Genomic DNA, 19773 nt, shown 5'->3' with positions numbered 1-19773 from the left:
TTTTTTCCCCCACAATTTATGCCATCAGGTTATTCTGTGGCTTTCTTTCTTCACCCTATAATCTATCTTGAACATCTTCCATGTTAGCACATACAAGTCTGCCTCATATGTACCATAGCTACATTGTATTCCACAATTTGGCTGTACTATAATTTATTTAACCATTTTCCTTGAGATACTCAAATCAAAGACATATATTTTTTCCTGCCATTCTATAAAAAAGACATATGTTAACATCCAAGTACTGTTTTTCATCCCTCAAAAGAGATTAAAATGAATGAGAATTACCCGTATGAGGATGACTGAAAATCATTCATAAATATTAACCAAAGGTCTCAAACAAATAACCTTTGACTGTTTATTTATTTTAGTTCTAAGAATTTACTCTGAGGAAATAACCAGGATTGGATGCAAAAGCTTTTCTACAGAAATGTTCATTGCAGCAATCAGCATTATATATAATTGGACAAAATTATAACAAAAATTTAAATGTTTACCCTTTGTCTGAAAAACAATGCCAACTTTGGATATTACGATTATGTATTATTTTAAAATTTGATTTTCACAAGTCTCCTGTAATAAACATATTATTTTATTTATTTATTTTTATTTATTTTTTTTTTAGATGGAGTCTTGCTCTGTCACTGAGGCTGGAGTGCAGTGGTGCTCTCTCAGCTCACTGCAACCCCCGGCTCCTGGGTTCAAGCAGTTGTCCCTGCCTCAGCCTCCCAAGTAGCTGAGATTACAGGCGCCTGCCACCACACTGACTAATTTTTGTATTTTTAGTAGAGATGCGGTTTCGCCATGTTGGCCAGGCTGGTCTCGAACTCTTGACCTCCGGTGATATGCCCACCTCGGCCTCCCAAAGTGCTGGGATTACAGGCGTGAGCCACCGTGCCCAGCCAACATGTTATTTTCAAAGAACTTAAAAACTTTTAGAATAGAATTTAAAGGAAGAATTAAGTTTTTATTTAACTTAGAAAAAGTTAGATTTTATATGACTTAACTGTTCTCTCCAAATGTAAACAGAGATTACTTTTGCTTTCTGAGTTTGGAACAGATTGTTTTTAAATTATAGTCAGAACTTTCAGTTTGATTTTCTAAATCCATAATAAGAGTTTTTGAACATACTGTATTGTTTAAAGTCTTAAGAATCAATTTTGCAAACAGGTAATGAGGTATTGATGGTTATATGAAGTTTTGTTTTCAATTTTTATTGATAACTGGCTTTAGAATCTGAGTTATCTTGATAACTTAGACATTAAAATATTGGTTAAATTGGTGTTAACGTTTTGTGATACTGTAATCAAAAGGTTCATTTTTAGCTTGAAATTTATAGTTTTGTAACATAACTGAGTCATTTATTTCCAACATAATTTTCGATTTTCTTCGCTAAACATTTATGTATTCGAGAATGGAATGTGTGTTTATTCTCTTCTTTTTTATTAGTGTGGAAAAGGTGCTAAAATTGGATTGAAGTACGTTTATTTTTGTTAATCTTGTTTACTTTTGAATGGCTTTAGTAATTTGACTTGTTTTAGTCATGAAATTTATAATCATTGGAGAATAGTAGCTAAGAGTAAGGGCTCTAAAGTCAGTCAAATATGGTTCAAATCTTGGTTCCACCATATATATTAGGTTTGTGACCTTGGGCATATTACTTAACATCTGGAAATCTTAGTTTTTCTTCATCTGTAAAATAGGGGTAAGAATATGAAAGGATTGTTCTAACAGTTATTCATAATATAAAATGATAAAGTGCATTTTGCTGAGAGTATGGATAATATCATAATTGTCACAAAATCAGAAAGCAAAATATACACTGAAATCAAAGTATTCTCTGTTCAAGTCCAAAGTATCTTTAAGCCTGCTTCAAACTCTCCTTTTGCAGATTCAAAGCAAAGTAAGTGTGACATGAGGACCCAAGCATCAAACTGAACTGAGATGCAGGTCTTCTTAACTGTAAATCTTACTGGAGAGATGTCCTTTGATGTTTTGAAATGCCTTACCACATTTTTATTATTAGATCAATTTTATGAGTTCTAAAACTGATGGGTTTGTCTGGTGAGCCCCTTTTTTTTAGATAGTTTTAAAATTTGGGTATGATATTGAAGCTGACTGTCTTAGAACCAGTTTGAGTTTTTTTTTTAAACTTACAATTTTATACCTAATAACCCCCAAATAATTATATGTATAAATTTTAACCTTATATTCGTCTCTTCTATGAAATCACTGATGGAGCCAGGCATAAATAATAGGCATTTTGCCTGGTGTGGTGGCTTACGCCTGTAATCCTAGCACTTTGGGAGGCTGAGGCAGATGGATCACATGAGGCCAGGAGTTCAAGACCAGCCTGGCCAACATGGTAAAACCCTGACTCTACTGAAAATACAAAAAATTAACTGGATATGGTGGTGCATGCCAGTAATCCCAGCAACTCAGGAGGCTGAGAATTGCTTGAACCTGGGAGAGGGAGGTTGCAGTGAGCTGAGGTCACACCACTGCACTCCAGTCTGGGCAACAGAGAAAGACCCTGTCTCAAAAAAAATAATAATAATAATGATAGTAATTTTAAGTTTTTTTTTCTTCAATTTTCTTCTTTCCAAACCATTAGTAGTAATGAAAAGTAAATAGAAGGGAGAAAATATTAGAATAGTAAGAGTCTGTTTGAAATATATCTAGTCAGATATTTGATAATGATATGCTTCTTGGCAATATAAGAATACTTGTTATGGTATAGTCATTACTTTGGAAAATTATGCAGTTGTTTAAAAGAAACAAAAGCAGATCTATATCTACTAATGTGGAACAACCTCTAATATAACAAAGTAAGATACAGATCAGTGCATGAAACATGTTGCCACTTTAATTTTTTTAAAAAGGATTATATATTTATGCATATACTTGTGCATGCATATTTTCATTCTTGGAAGAATTAGAGCTCTGATAACCACACTTGCATCTGAGGATAGGAAATTTATTTTTCTCTCTATACTATTTTGTACTTTTTGAAATTTTTTTTTTTTTTTTAAACGGAGTCTCGCTTTGTTGCCCAGACTGGAGTGCAGTGGTGCGATCTCTGCTCACAGCAACCACCACCTCCCGGGCTCAAGCGATTCTCCTGCCTCAGCCTCCCAAGTATCTGGGATTACAGGCATGCACCACCATGCCCAGCTAAATTTTTTGTAGTTTTAGTAGAGACAGGGTTTCACCATGTTGGCCAGACTGGTCTCAAACTCCTGACCTCAGGTGATCCACCTGCCTTGGCCTCCCAAAGTGCTAGGATTACAGGCATGAGCCACCATGCCTGGCCTACTTTTTGAAATTTTTTAAAACCATGTTCTTGTATTACCTTTAAAAATGAATAAAATTTTAAAAAGAATTAATGGAAGCAAAAAACTTATTTTGGACAATATATAAACTTTGGTGTTTGGGCAAGACATATCTTTTCTATTCTTCTGTCCCTGAAATGTCCTATTTTTATGTAGTTTCAAATATCTGCAATAGTTAGTTACAAAATAAAGACAAATAAAATTTGGGAATTGAGAAAACTTTTTAAATCTTTCGTGTCCTGAAGTTTTTATGAGATCCTGCATATAGGAGTGCAGTGACTAGGCACTTAAATTAAAAAGATAGGGGTAGAGATTTTGTTTGTTGGTGACACACACCAAGTCTGTGTGAAATATAAGTAGCTTTACATAGCAATATCATAATGGAGACACCAGTTTCAGGAGTGATTGAAAGCAAGATCGAGCATCTATTGAAGTGCTATGAGGTGCCAGGAGCTTTACATGTATTTTCTTATTTAATCATCAGTAACCCTATGAGTAGGTGATGTTTTTCCTCTGGTTTACAGATAAAGAAAGCTGAGTTCCAGGGTAGCTCAATAACTTTCTTGAAGTCCCTCAGATAGTAAATGGCAGAGCTAGAATTTGAATCTAGGTCTGATTGACTCCAAAAATCATTTTTTTCTGCTGTTCCGCAATGATACTTCTTAGCAGAAGCATCTCTTTCTGCCTCATATGTACATTCTGTATGGATGATTGCTATGCAGTAATTTTATTTACTTTCTTTCTGGGTATATAATGAATAGTTTTGGTAGAATCAAGTACTTAGATTTGCCACTTTTTTGATGCTTGCTACATCAGAGAGACCTGACCTGTAATAGGTAAAGAGTAAAAATTAAAATTTGCAAATATATTTCTTTCCTGTTATTCATACATTTTTGTTCTTCCCCCACCCCCCAGAACTTTATGAAATCTTCCTCTCAAGAGCAAAAGAACGGTGGAAAAGTTTCAGTGAAACAAGTTCAGAGAACGATACAGAAGGTGTGATTTCTTTTTTTAAATAAGAATTTTAGGATGAAAATTCAGCTGCTGAGCATGATTTTGTACCATGTATCAGAAGCTGTAGTAATTGCTTTACATATGTCATCTTATTTAATCTTAATAACCCTTTCAGTAAACAAGGCTAGAAAAAAGACTTGATTTGCAGAAGAGTTCATGTAAGTATCATCCTAAGACCTCTTAGCTATGTCAGCTATTTGTGGAGAACTAAAAGTACGTAAAAGGTAAAGAAGTTTTGTACTGGCAGACAGCAGCTATTTCATCATTTTTAACTCATTTTTATGAAGCATTGAAATTATGAGAATTAAAATTATAAGTATTCACTTCTGAAATATTTTTTCAATAATAAATGGTGAGGCTGGGCAGATGGCTCACACCTGTAATCCTGGCACTTTGGGGGGCCAAGGCAGGTGGATCACCTGAGGTCAGGAGTTTGAAACCAGCCTGGACAACATGGCGAAACCCCATCTCTACTAAAAAAACAAAAATTAGCCGGGTGTAGTGGCAGGTGCCTGCAATCCCAGCTACTTGGGAGGCTGAGGTAGGGAGAATGTCTTGAACCTGGGAGGCAGAGGTTACAGTGAGCTGAGATCACACCATTGCACTCCAGCCTGGGTAACAGACTTCATCTCCAAAGAAAAAGAATAAATGGTGAAAGTTGCACTTCAGTAGAAATTAACTGAAGGTAATGAAGAGTTCTAGTCAGAAGCAGTGTCTACATAAATTACTGTTTTCTTATTTCTTGGATATGTATAATTTGCATGTGTCATTTAACTTTTTGGTCATTGTCTTTTTAAATATTGCTTCTGCCCTTTCTTGCCTGTTTTCCTTCTGGACTCCAATTACATGTATAGTAGACCATTTAACAGTGTTTCACAAGCCTCTTACACTCTCTCTTTTTTTTCTTTTTTTGGTGGGGGATAGATATAATTTTATATAATTGAAAAAAAATTAGGCCAGGCGCGGTGGCTCACGCTTGTAATCCCAGCACTTTGGGAGGCTGAGGCGGGTGGATCCCGAGGTCAGGAGATCGAGACCATGGTGAAACCCCGTCTCTACTAAAAATACAAAAAATTAGCCGGGCATGGTGGCGGGTGCCTGTAGTCCCAGCTATTTGGAGAGGCTGAGGCAGGAGGATGGCATGAACCCGGGAGGCGGAGCTTGCAGTGAGCCGAGATTGCGCCACTGCACTCCAGCCTGGGTGACAGAGCGAGACTCCGTCTCTAAAAAAAAGAAAAAAAGAAAAAAAAATTTAATTCATCATATAGGGATGGGGTCCCTCTATGTTTCCCTAGCTGGTCTCAAACTCCTGGCCTCAAGCAATCCTCCTGCCTTGGCCTTCCAAAGTGCTGGGATTGCAGGCATGAACCACTGTGCCTGGCCAATTCTTTTTTTTTTTCTCTCTCTCTGCTTCAGTTTCATTGATTTTTATTGATCCATCATCAAATTCACTAATCCTTTCTTCTGGTTTATCTAGTCTGCTATTAAATCTAAATCTGTGTAATGGGCTTTTAATTTCAGATATGCTTTGTAATTGTAGAATGTTCACTTGGTTCTTTTTATACATTCTGTTTCTCTGTTGAAATTCTTCATCTTCTCATCCCATGTTCCTTCCACCATCTTTTCGTCTATTTTCTTTTTAAAATTTATTATTATTTTTTTCTCTAGCGCATATCAGCCAGATATTTTCTTTAACATATTTATAACAGATAGTGTTGTTGCCTGTTAATTCCAATACTGTATCATCTGCAGGTCTGCCTCTGTTGGCTGTTTTTCCCCTTATTTCCCCTTTAAAGTGGTTGTAAGTCACATTTTCTGCTTCTTTGTATATCTTAAATGTTTAAATTGTATGCCAGACGTTGTATATAAAAAGAATGTAGAGTGGCTCCAAGAAAAAGAGGAAATTCTCCAAAGAGGAGCCAGTCAGCAGTGGGCCTGAAGAGGCAGCTGGCAAGAGAGCTCCAAGAAGAAGAAAAAGTTCCATAAAGCATCTCAGGAAGATTAGAATGCAAACGGACATTCTCTGGGAGGTGGGGCATACCATAGCCCAAGGTGACATTTCTCACCCTGTGCCATGTTCCCCAATGAAAACAAATTCACACAAAAAAAAACAAAAAAAAAAACAAACGAGAATGTAGAAACCAAAGCTGAGGTTTCCCCTGCAGAGGAAGCTGCTCTTTCCTGTTAGGCAGTTCGATTAAGGGCTTATCACCTCAATTCAACCATTAATTGATCTAGGTTGGGGCAAGGTTGTAGCTTTAGATAGACTTAGTTTATCTTGAGTTTCAAATTTCTTGATGGGAAAAAGTGTTTTTTTTTTTTTTTTTTGAGACGCTCTGTCACCCAGGCTGGAGTGCAGTGGCACAATCTTGGCTCACTGCAACTTCTGCCTCACAGGTTCAAGCAATTCTCCTGCCTCAGTCCCCTGAGTAGCTGGGATTACAGGTGCGCTCCACCATGCCTGGCTAATTTTTAGTAGAGACAGGGTTTCACCATGTTGGTCAGGCTGGTCTCAAACTCCTGACCTCAGGTGATCCACCCACCTCGGCCTCCCAAAGTGCTGGGATTACAGGCATGAGCCACCACACCCGGCCCAAAGTGTTCTGTTTTGATTACAGGTATCTCCCTCCAATGATATGCCCTCTCAAGACCTTGTGACTTTGGGTGATTTTATTCTGCATTTCTAGCCTGGCCTTCTGCATTCAGAAAAGTCCCATAGGGAAAACCAGACACACATTCAGGGCTCCTCCAGATTCCTGTCTATCACATCAGTTTTATTTGGCCATGTGTAGCTCTTCTGGTTTCTCTTCCTCCAACCAGAGTGACTTTGTCTTTGGTGAGCTCCATCCTAAGCCCATACCCAGACCTGGCAGATACCCCTAGGAAGAAAAATGGACACTAGTGTCTACTCACCAAGGAAAGACTCTTACTTTTCTGGAATTGTATCCTATTGATCTCTCTATATCCATAGCTCTCTGATGATTTTTTAAATGTGATATTTGTAATTTTTTTTCCTAGTTGTTACCATGGAAATGATGGTCTGCCCCTATCTTCTGTAAAAACTGGAATTAGAAATCCTTTACCATATAACTTTCTGATAAATGTATAGCTATTTTCTTTGTACAAGAGAATAACAAGTTCTAACAAAAGCTATGTGACATTTCTTATAATTTCTTGATTATTCAGTTTTTAACTTAAATAACACATGCTGTGTGATCGTTCTGTATTTATAAAATTTAACTTGTTACAGCCAAGTGATCATTTAAATTGTATCTGCTTGGTAAATGCAGGTGTATCTGTTGCTGATCGAGAGGCCAGTCTGGAATTAATTAAGTTGGACATATCCCGTACATTTCCATCTCTCTACATCTTTCAGAAGGTGAGGGTTTCTAATCAGCTTGTAATTACTTAAAAAAAAAATCTATCAATATCCAAGGCAACAGATTCTTTAAATGAATAGCTATTACTTTAAAAAAGGCAAAACTCTAGAAATTGGGGACCCTATGTAAAAAGTCTAAAACTAGGTATAAAATTATAAAGGAATTTCTATTATTTTATTCCACTGACCGAAATACATTGTAGTTAGCATAGCATTTAATACCTTTTATGTAGTAGGCACTTGATGAATTTTATTACAGTGAATTTATTTTGCTTTTTATTTTGTAAGATATATGAATTCTTAATATTTTGTCCTAGTAAATTGTTAAAGTATAAAGAACTTTGTCACAAAACTTAAAAATTTTCAGAATTATCATTAAAATAGGAAGAAATGGTTTTCTTTGTACATAGGCTATTATGAAGTTGCTTATATCTTATGAAAAGAGAAATAACTACATTATATATACTTTATCTTTGACTCAAGTCTTTATTTCTTTTTAAATTTGAGATCAGGTCTTGCTGTGTTGCCCAGGCTGAACTCAAACTCCTAGGCTCAAGCAATCCTCCTGCATCAGCCTCCTGCATCAGCCTCCTGCGTAGCTGGGATTATGGGATTATAGGCATGTGCCACCACACCCAGCTGATTCAAGTCTTTATACATGGAATTCTTCTATCTTTAGATTGATAAAAATAAAATGAGATAAAAATTTTTACCATTAAGATTAAAATTATTAACACAGTTTAGTGTAGCTTGATGGTTTTTTTTCTGCTGACGCTGTATTACATAAAATGAAACAGTGTGTATTCATCATACTCTCATACTCTTATTATACCAAATCTAGAAGATTTTAAAACTGTTGACAAATTATATAGCTTGTATCCATCAAGTAAGTTTATTTGGCTTTTTTTTGTTGTTGTTATTTAGTACTAAATATTTCTTTTTTTTTTTTTTTTTTTTTTTGAGAGATTCTCACTCTGTTGCCCAGGCTGGAGTGCAGTGGCACAATCCTGGCTCAGTGCAACCACTGCCTCCTGAATTCAAGCGATTCTTGTGCCTCAGCCACCCGAGTAGCTGGAATTACAGGCATATGACACCATGCCCAGCTCATTTTTGTATTTGTAGTAGAGATGGGGTTTCGCCATGTTAGCCAAGCTGGTCTCAAACTCCTGGCCTCAAGTGACCTGCCCATCTCGACCTCCTAAAGTGCTGGGATTACAGGCATGAGCCACCGCACCCATCTGCAGTATTAAATATTTCTTATTAATAATTTGGGAAACATCTTGGCAGAGTACATTTATAATATTTTTTATTAAATATGCTAAAACTAGTCATTTAGGAAATGCTACAGTTTATTAACATATGAAAATTAACTTAGAGACAATTATTTGTACAGTTTCAAATTTCATTTTTCTGTCCTAAGGGTGGCCCATATCATGATGTCTTACATAGTATTTTAGGGGCATACACATGCTACAGACCTGATGTTGGTTATGTAAGTATTTGTTTCAATCTATTTTTTGAATATAAGCATTTTATCTACACTCTTTATCAAAATATCCTATGTTGTATTAGGTCCCAAATGTCTGTATTTCTATGTCTGTTTTTCTTGGGCTTATCAATTTAGCCAGCGAAGAATCTTTCCATCTCTTGCCAGGAGCTTGTATGTACTTGAGGCTGCCAGCTTTCTGGGGGAGCTGCGGGAGATTTCACCATGCAATTTATAAACTTTTATCTCATGCCCTGATGTCAGTGTGATGCCTCGTCCCCCTCTTCCTAACCCTCTTTTCCATGACTGTGCCTCTAGACAGTAAACCTCCTATGTTCTACCAGGTTAAGGGAAGGATAGGTACCTGTCCCTAAAGGATAGGGGAGGGGATTTGCTTCTTATACAGACTTTCACCCAATCCTATTTTTAGCTCTATTTCTCAATTTCACAGGTACCTGACAACTTCAGCTTCTGAGCCTTCAGGGTTTTACAGCTGAATTGGCTTGCTGATTATTGGCTTCCTCCTCTGTAGATATTTTAGTTTTAACATTCTACACTTATTTAATTTACAATTTCTAAAATACTATTAACTATCTACTATATAATTTTTCATTCTTGTAGTCCTTGTGGGTTAATATTTATTTTTTTCTTTACTGTATTTTTAGTTGGATTTTGCAGGAGAACAAAGAAAGATGTGATGTTCAATTACCATTTTTAACTAGAAGTTATAGAACTTTCATCTCCTCACCTTTGCCTTAAAATAGAAGAATGTTAGACCTCTCTATAGGGTGGCTGTCTGGTACAAGTTACTTTGTTCTTTTGCATGTTCATTTCTATGTTTGTTTACTGAACAAATATTTATTGTGCTCTTATGACTATATGTCAGGCATTGTTCTAGGCACTTGAAATACCTCAATGAACAAAATGATTTCTGTCCTTATGATGCTTACAGTTTAGAAGAAAGAAACAGACAATAAACAACAAACAAGTAAATCATGTTATATTAAAAGATAAGTGCTGTAGAAAAGTGTGAGATGATAAAGGGGGAAAGTGCTAGGTTTAGGGTGGGGCAGGTTGTAGTATTTGAAAAGATCATAAGATAGTCCTTATAGAGAAAGTTAGATTTGAGCAAAGAGTCTTTAAACTCTCTTACTCAGGTATTCTGTGAATGAATTGTAAGAATACCATGTATCCCCTTCACATGTTTAAGTTGAAGTTTAAAGTTTTTCATCGTAAGTTTACTTGTAAATAATTTAATTTTTTAGCACTGGTTAAATGATGACATCTTATAGTTTTTTAAAAATGTACCCAGGCAGGCCGGGCGTGGTGGCTCACGCCTGTAATCCCAGCACTTTGGGAGGCCTAGGTGGGTAGATTACATATTCAGGAGTTCGAGACCAGCCTGACCAACATGGTGAAACCTCGTCTCTATTGAAAATACAAAAATTAGCCGGGCATGGTGGCACGCGCCTGTTATCCCAGCTACTCAGGAGGCTGAGGCAGGAGAATCACTTGAATCTGGGAGGCGGAGGTTTCAGTGAGCCAAGATCGTGCCACTGCACTCCAGCCTGGGCAACAAGAGCGAAATTCTTGTCTCAAAAAAAAAAAAAAAAAGTCCCCAGGCTGGGCACAGTGTCTCATGCCTGTAAATCCCAGCACTTTGGGAGGTTGAGGCAGGAAGATCGCTTGAGCCCAGGACTCCCAGACAGCAGTGAGCTAGGATTGGACCACTGCGTTCCAGCCTGCACAACACAGCAAGACCCTGTCTCAAAAAAAAGAAAAGAAGTCTGTAGTGGAGTTTAAATACTGTAATGAATTTACCTATATCATAGTCCATTTAAAGAAAAATACATTAACAAGCTCTTCATTAATATTTTACATTTTTGCTTTTTCTCTGAACTTGTATTTCTTTTTTTATTTTTATTTTTTTGAGACAGGGTCTCACTCTGTCACCCAGGCTTGAGTACAATGGCGTGATCATGACTTACTATAGCCTCGACCTCCTGGTCCTCTGGTCCCTGGTGATTCTTCCACCTCAGACTCCCAGGTAGCTGGGACTGCAGGCACAAGCCACCATGCTTGGCTAATTTTCTGTATTTTGTGTTAAGACAGGGCACTGTTTCCCAGGCTTATCTTGAACTCCTGGCTCAAGTGACCCGCCTGCATTGGCCTCCCATAGTGCTGGGATTACAAGTGTGACCTACTGTGCCTGGCTGATATTATGATTTTTTAATATAATGTTGTATAATTAAAACAAAGTAATTAACCTGCCCAACATCTGAAATATCTGACATTTTTTGTAATGAGAGTATTTGAGATTTACTCTCTGAGTGATTGTGAAATGTACAGAACTGAATTATTAGTTGTATTTGCCATGTTGTGTAATAGATCTCAAAAAAAAAAAAAAAAAAAATCAGGCCAGGCATGGTGGCTCATGCCTGTAATCCCAGCATTTGGGAGGCCAAGGTGGGAAGATCGCTTGAGCCCAGGAGTTTAAGACCAGCCTGAGCAACACAGTGAGACCTCATCTCTGCAAATAATAAAAAATTAGCCAGGTGTGGTGGTGTGCACTTGTAGTCCCAGTTACTCAAGAGGCTGAGGTGGAAAGATCGCTAGAGTTCAGGCTCTTGAGGCTGTAGTAAGCCGAAATTGTGCCTGGGCGATAGAGTGAGACCCTGTCTCAAAAAAATTAAAGTTACTCCTCCTTTCTAATTGGAGCTTTTTGTACTCTTTGATTATCATCTTCCCCACCCCCAAGCCTCTGGTAACCACCATTCTACTCTTTGCTTCTATGAGTTCAGTGGTTTTAGATTACACATTTAAGTGAGAACATGCAATATTTGCTTTTCTGTTTTTTGCCTTATTTCACTTAGCATAATGTTCTCCAGTTCCATCCATGTTGTCCCAAACGACATAATTTCTTCCTTTGTTAAGGCTGAACAGTATTCTTTTGTATACACACACACACTGTCTCATCCCATTCATCTGTTGATGAACACTTATGTTGATTCCTTAACTTGGCTATTTTGAGTAGTACTGTAATGAACATGGGAGTGCAGGTATCTTTTTGATATACCGATTTCAAGTCTTTTGGGTAATAGCCAGAAGTGAGATTGCTGGACCATATAGTAATTCTATTTTTAGTTTTTTTGAAGAACTTCCATACAGTTTTCTATAATAGCTGTACTAATTTACATTCCTATAAACAGTGTGCAAGTTTTTTTCTCAACAACCTCACCAACACTTATGTTTTGTCTTTTTGGAAATAGCCATATACAGCAGTCCCCACTTATCCTCAGGGGATATATTCCAAGACACCAAGTGGAATATATAGGTTTGGTTGTTTTTGTTTTCGTTTTTGAGATGGGGTTTCACTCTTGTTGCCCAGGCTGGAGTGCAATGGCATGATCTTGGCTCACTGCACCCTTCACCTTCTGGGTTCAAGCAATTCTCCTGCCTCAGCCTCCCAAGTAGCTGGGATTACAGGCACCCGCCACCATGCCTGGCTATTTTTTGTATTTTTAGTAAAGACGGGGTTTCACTATGTTGACCAGGCTAGTCTCGAACTCCTGACCTCGGGCGATCCACCCGCCTCAGCCTCCCAAAGTGCTGGGATTACAGGCGTGAGCCGCCCTGCCCAGCCTATATGGGGTTTTGTACTTGCCCTGAAACTGCAAATAGTGCAGAATCCTATATATACTGTTTTTTCTATACATACATACCTATGATAAAGTTTATTAATTAGGCACAATAAGACATAAACAGCAATAACTAATAATAAAGTAGAACAATTATAACACTATTTTAACAATTTAGGTGAAAGAAGCATTACTCGAACACAAGCTCTACAATACCACAACAGTTGATCTTATAACCGAGATGGCTACTAGGCAGGTGGGTAGCATATACAGCATGGTTACGCTGGATAGAGGGATGATTCCCCTCTTTGGCAGGACGGAGCAGGACCACTCCAGCTTTTACCACCCTATTTAGAACAGCATGCAGTTTAAAACTTATGACTTGTTTATTTCTGGAACTTGCCATTTAATATTTTCAGACCACTGTTGACCACAGGAAACTGAAACTTCAGAAAGCAAAACTAGGGAAAGTGGAGGACTACTGTATTTTATTTCATTTCTCTCACAGAATTTTATTCTAATGTAACACTTTTCTGCCCAAAAGTCTTTTAGTAATCTCATTATACTTCTGCTACAAATATATAAATTAATTAAAAATGAAAAATTAGCTTTATTTCTGATATACATAATATTCTAAATATTAAACTTTTTTTCTAATTATGTTATTACAATTATTAGTGTAACTGATCAAAACAAATAGAGAAACTACATACATGAAAGAAACAAACTTTTTTTTTGGTTGGGCATATATAAATTTTCAATCAACTTTTTTGTTTTTTTTTTTTAATTATACTAAGTTCTAGGGTACATGTGCACAACGTGCAGGTTTGTTACATATGTATACAGGTGCCATATTGGTGTGCTGCACCCATTAACTCATCATTTACATTAGGTATTATCTCCTAATGCTATCCCTCCCCCCTCCCCCCACCCCACGACAGGCCCCGATGTGTAGATGTTCCCCTTCCTGTGTCCAAGTGTTCTCATTGTTCAGTTCCCACCTATGAGTGAGAACATGCGGTGTTTGGTTTTTTGTTCTTGCGATAGTTTACTGAGAATGATGGCTTAATTATCTCAGTAACTCAATTAGATTCTCCTTTAGCTTTATTGAAAATAGAAGACTGTTAACTACTTGAGTTGCAAAAACATTTTGTTACCAATCATTAGAATTGTTCACTTTCTCAGTTTCTATAAAGTATCCCAAAAGCCTTTATTGAGACTAGTCAAAATATCTATTACTGACATTTTAGGCTAAGTTTTATTTTGTGTTTTGTGTTTTTTGAGACAAGGTTTCACTATGTTACCCAGGCTGATCTTGAACTCCTGGGCTCAAGTGGTCCTCCCACCTCAGCCTCCCAAAGTGCTGGGTTTATGTATGAGCCACTGCACCCAGCCTACACTAGACTTTAAAAAAATAAAAAAAATCTATTAAAATTATATCTTCAGGCTGAGTGCAGTGGCTCATGCCTATAACCCTAGCACTTTGGGACACTGAGGCAGGTGGATCACTTGAGGCCAGGAGTTTGAGACCAGCCTTGCCAACATGGCAAAATCCTGTCTCTACTAAAAATACAAAAATTACCTGGGTGTGGAGGCGCGTGCCTGTAATCCCAGCTACTCAGGAGGCTGAAACACGAGAATTGCTTGAACCCGGGAGGCAGAGGTTGCAGTGAGCTGAGGTTGTGCCACTGCACTCCAGTGTGGGTGACAGAGCGAGACTCAGTCTCAAAACAAACAAACAAAAATCCTCACTTAAAGGCACTTGTTTAACCTGGTATACTGAGAAAAATTGGGGAAAATTAAAATACTGTTACTTTTATTACACTTATGATAATGATTTTTTTAGAATATGTTTTAAATATTTTTTTTACCCTGGCTGCAGACTTACTAGGTCACTGTATATTTGCTGCCGAAATGAGCTCTGTTAGGTCATTGAATTTATGTAAAATGACCACCATATAACTTAACTGGTGGTATCAAGGCTCACTGACAAACCAGTCAGTTAAATCACACTTACTTTATAAGTTAAAAATAGTGTAGATTATATTGGAATACCTATTTCATGTCATGATTTGACAAAATACATTTTTAACTATGTTAATGAATAACATATGCTGAATCTATAAATAACTCATGAAAGTTTTATCTGTAGATTTTATTCTTGAAAAAATTTGATAATCTTGGTTCACATTTCAGTTATACTTATTTAAAAGAACCACAGGCCGGGTGGGGTGGCTCATGCCTGTAATCCCAGCATTTTGGGAGGCCGAGGCAGGTGGATCACCTGAGGTCAGGAGTTCGAGACCAGCCTGGCCAACATGGCGAAACCCCGTCTCTACTAAAAATACAAAAATTAGCCAGGTGTGGCGGCATAGGCCTGTAATTCCAGCTACTCGGGAAGCTGAGGCAAGGAGAATTGCTTGAACCCAGGAGACGGAGGTTGCAGTGAGCCGAGATCCCGCCACTGCACTCCAGCCTGCGTGATGGAGCTCTGTACTGCAATTGCTGTTCTCTTTGTTCTCCTGGGACTCTCCCTCAAGGACTATGCATTCTTTTTTTTTCTTTTTTCTTTTTTTTTGAGATAGAGTCTCGCTCTGTCACCCAGGCTGGAGTGCAGTGGCATAATCTCAGCTCACTGCAACCTCCGCCCTCTGGGTTCAAGCAGTTCTCCTGCCTCAGCCTCCTGAGTAACTGGGATTACAGGCACATGCCACCATGCCTGGCTAATTTTTGTATTTTTAGTAGAGACCCAGTCAGGGTCATGTGTGGTATTTAGTTGTTCTTTTTAGTTTCCTTTAAAACAGAACAGTTCCTCAGCCTTTTGTATGTGTTGTAACAATGTCACTTTTCAAAAGTTAAGGCTAGTTGTTTGCGGAATGACCCTCAACTTGAATTTGATTATTTTTTCATGATTAGATTCAGGTTAGACAGTTTTGTCAGCAATACTACATAAACAATGTATCTTTTTCAGTGCATCACACGAGTCAATAAATAATGCAAAATATTTAGAAGAATTGGACTCTGAAGAAATTATAGAAATAACTGTTTTTCTTATTTTCTTTTCTTATATGAACAAGAGTGATATATGATAAATCTGAATGAGCTATAAATAGCTTTAAAAATATGCATAACATAAATATTCTGGGCTGGACACGGTGGCTCACACCTGTAATCCCAGCACCTTGGGAGGCCAAGGCAGGCGGATCACCTGAAGTCAGGAGTTTGAGACCAGTCAGGCCAACATGGTGAAACCCCGTTGCTACTAAAAATACAAAACTTAGCCAGGCGTGGTGGCAGGTGCCTCTATTCCCAGCTATTCGGGAGGTTGAGGCAGGAGAATCGCTTTAACCTGGGAGGGGAAGGTTGCGGTGAGCTGGTATCGTGCCACTGCACTCCAGCCTGGACGATAATAGCTAAACTCTGTCTCCAAAAAAATTAATTAAGTAAATAAATAAATATTCCAAGTGATAAGGTATTATGCCATTGCTTAATTGGCAGCATTTTTTCTTTTTTAGCGGTATGTAAAATAACATTACTTAAACAACATCTTAGGTACAATTAAATGTAATTTTAATTCCTTCTATTTACTTTGCTACCATTCTATTACAGATGGTTAATACTTTGCCCCTTGTATTCATTCAGCAAATATTGTGGTACTAAGAATACAACTATGAACAAACAAACATGGTGTGGTCTCTGTACTAGTTTCCTATGAATACTGTAACAAACGACCACAAACTTAGTGGCTTTAAACAACACAAATTAGGCCAGGCGCAGTGGCTCATGCCTGTAATCCCAGCACTTTGGGAGGCTAAGGTGGGAAGATTACTTGAGATCAGGAGTTTGAGACCAGTCTGGGCAACATAGGAAAACTCTGTCTCTACAAAAAAAATTTAAACAAACACACATACAACAACAACACAAAGTTACTGTTTGACGATTCTGGAGGTTAGAAGTCTGAAATAGACTTCATTGGGTTTAAGTCAAAGTATTGGCAGGGTTGTGCTTCCTCAGGAAGCTCTAGGGGAGAATCCATTTCCTTGCTTTTTCCACCTTCTAGAGGCTGCCTACATTCCTTAGCTCATGGGCCTGTAGCTCCGTCTTCAAAGCCAGCAGTATAGCATCTTCAAATCTCTCTCTGACTAACCTGCCTTCTTCTTTCACTTATGAGGAACCTCATGATGATTACTTCAGGCCCACCCAGATAATTCAGGATAAGCTCCCTATCTCAAGATCCTTGACGTAATCACATCTGTAGAGTCCCTTTTACCATGTCCAGCAACATTTTCATAGCTTCTGGTAATTAATAAGGACTTGGACATCTTTGGTGGGCAATTATTATGCCTACTACAGTCCCTGTCTTCATACTTAAGTTCTAGAAAATCAAATAGGCAATTACTGTAGAATCTGCAAAAAGTACTCAGAATAAGACAGAGAAATAAGATGAGAACAAAGAAATAATTGGATTGCAGAAGCTAAGGGAATGCTGTTAAGAGAGATAGCACCCACTGGGTTTTTCAATAAGTATCATTGGTCATGCTGGCAAGAGAAATCTCAAAATAGTATGGTAATGGAGTGGGAATACATACTGAAGTGTGTGAAAGAGTGAAAAGGGGGCTGAGAGCCGGGTGCAGTGGCTCACGCCTGTAATCCCAGCACTTTGGGAGGCCGAGGTGGGTGGATTACCTGAGGTTGGGAGTTTGAGACCAGCCTGACCAACATGGAGAAACCCCGTCTCTACTAAAAATACAAAATTAGCTGGGGTGGTGGCACATGCCTATAATCCCAGCTACTCAGGAGGCTGAGGCAGGAGAATCACTTGAACCCGGGAGGCCAAGGTTGCAGTGAGCCGAGATCACACCATTGCACTCCAGCCTGGGCAAAAAGAGCAAAACTCCGTCTCAAAAAAAAAAAAAAAAAGAAAAGGGAGCTGAGAAAGTAGAGATAGTGATTGTAGGCATCCCTTTCAAAACACTTGGCTGGGAACAAGAGACAGAGTTATCATTGCAGTTGTTCTTTTTTTTTGAGACGGAGTCTCACTCTGTCACCCAGTCTGGAGTGCAGTGGCGTGATCTCGGCTTACTGCAAGCTCCGCCTCCCAGGTTCACGCCATTCTCCTGCCTCAGCCTCCCGAGTAGCTAGGACTACAGGCACCTGCCATCACGCCCGGTTAATTTTTTGTATTTTTAGTAGAGACAGCATTTCACCATGTTAGCCAGGCTGGTCTTGAACTCCTGACCTCAGGTGATCCACCCACCTCGGCCTCCCAAAGTGTTGGGATTACAGGCGTGAGCCACCGCGCCTGGCCCATTGCAGTTATTCTTAATGGTCTTACTGTGTAAATCCATTATACAAATCTCTTCCAGAAGTAAGTGTTTGATAACTGTTTTTTTTTAATTAAAGAAATGTATGGGCTGGACAGGTGTGGTGGTACACACCCATAGTCTCAGCTACTCAGGAGGCTGAGGCAGGAGGATAGCTGGAGTTGGGAGGCAGAGGTTGCAGTGAGATGATACCATGCCACTGCATTCCAGCCTAGGTGACTGAGTGAGACACTGCTTCAAAAAAAAGAAACAAAAAAAAAAAAAAGGAGAAGTATATGATAGCTGCCAGTAACTCACAAGCAAGAAGCAAACATCTATGCAGCTTAGCCTTTTACTCAAGGTCTTTCACAACATAAACACATCCTACCTTCTCTAAATGCCTTTCCTTACTCCAGCTGAGTTGGTCCTATTGTTCCCATTTTTGTGTCTTAGTTCATGCTTTTCCATTTTAGGTTTTTTCCTATTTCTGTCTCTTGCTTTTCCAGTACTCCAGGCTCAACCCCCACAATGTCTCCTTTCTTGGTATTTCAGCAGCACTTCTGATAGATCTCTTTTATGCTGAGTTCTTCATTTTTTACTCAGATGTGTTATAACAATGAAAATAATCACCTGATTTTTATTAAATTTTGTGATTCTGTACTCTATTTTGAAAGAATTCAGACTGAGAGGAAATGAAAACTAGGTAATATACTGAGATAGCCTTTTGTAGTAGTAAAATCTGATACTTTTTTCTTTTTTCAAAAATTCTGGTTGAAAAACCACACCATATGAACAAGAAATTAGGGAGATTTCATAATCATTAGGGGCTCTCTGTATTTACCTTTGCTGGGAAGGAAAAAAGAAATCTTGGTTAATTCTACTTTGTAATGTCACTGTAATTTTTTAGGAGTACAATAAAATAAACTATATAGATTTATTATTGTAAGTCCATTTTGACTAATTTTTTCTCCCTTTGAAGGTCCAAGGGATGTCCTTCATTGCAGCAGTACTCATTCTCAATTTGGAAGAGGCAGATGCCTTTATTGCATTTGCCAATCTCCTGAATAAGCCATGCCAGTTGGCCTTTTTTCGTGTGGATCACAGCATGGTATGAATGGATCATGTTTTCCTTTGTTTGTTTCTGTAGTTTGAATGGCCTCTTAGAGTGAAAAACAATAATTAGAAGGCCAAGATAATCTGACCTAATGTAAACTTATCATTATATTATAGTTTATTAATGAATGTTTGCTGAGAAGACTCAGAAAAAGATGAGATTCTTAATGAGCAAGATTTCCTGTTAGTGTTTAAGCATTTAATTTCTTTATTTCTAGAGTATATACTTTCATAATTGTATTGATTTTTTAATCTTTAGATGTTGAAATATTTTGCGACATTTGAAGTATTTTTTGAAGAAAATCTCTCCAAATTATTTCTTCACTTCAAATCTTACAGTCTTACACCAGATATATACTTGATAGACTGGTAAGTCATAACATACATAATATATAATAATGAAAAGGAAATAAAGTATAACTTTTTGTGTGTTTTAGGAACTAGAGTAAATCTCATGTGCAGGATTTTACGTATAAAGAGCCTTCTTTTACAAATTTAGAAACTTCCA

The 19773-nt window shown here is 37.9% G+C and overlaps 1 protein-coding gene across 3 annotated transcripts in view; it reads left to right on the top strand.

Moving 5' to 3' along the window:
• Positions 1-19773, top strand: part of TBC1D12 (TBC1 domain family member 12) — a 143203-nt gene that overhangs the window by 111802 nt on the left and 11628 nt on the right. For 2 of the 3 annotated variants that reach the window (XM_030809241.1, XM_030809239.1), the window contains exons 7-12: positions 4248-4328; positions 7637-7725; positions 9146-9217; positions 13028-13105; positions 19132-19260; positions 19525-19634. In XM_030809241.1, coding sequence (XP_030665101.1) covers positions 4248-4328; positions 7637-7725; positions 9146-9217; positions 13028-13105; positions 19132-19260; positions 19525-19634 — 559 coding nt within the window. The remainder of the gene's footprint in view (positions 1-4247; positions 4329-7636; positions 7726-9145; positions 9218-13027; positions 13106-19131; positions 19261-19524; positions 19635-19773) is intronic. The other variant, XM_030809240.1, reaches the window with a different exon arrangement.

The sequence above is a fragment of the Nomascus leucogenys genome, chromosome 3 (assembly GCF_006542625.1).
Source record: "Nomascus leucogenys isolate Asia chromosome 3, Asia_NLE_v1, whole genome shotgun sequence".
Lineage (NCBI taxonomy): Eukaryota > Metazoa > Chordata > Mammalia > Primates > Hylobatidae > Nomascus > Nomascus leucogenys.
The sequence above is the reverse complement of the archived record's forward strand: the minus strand, read 5'-3'. Positions and strand labels throughout refer to the sequence as shown.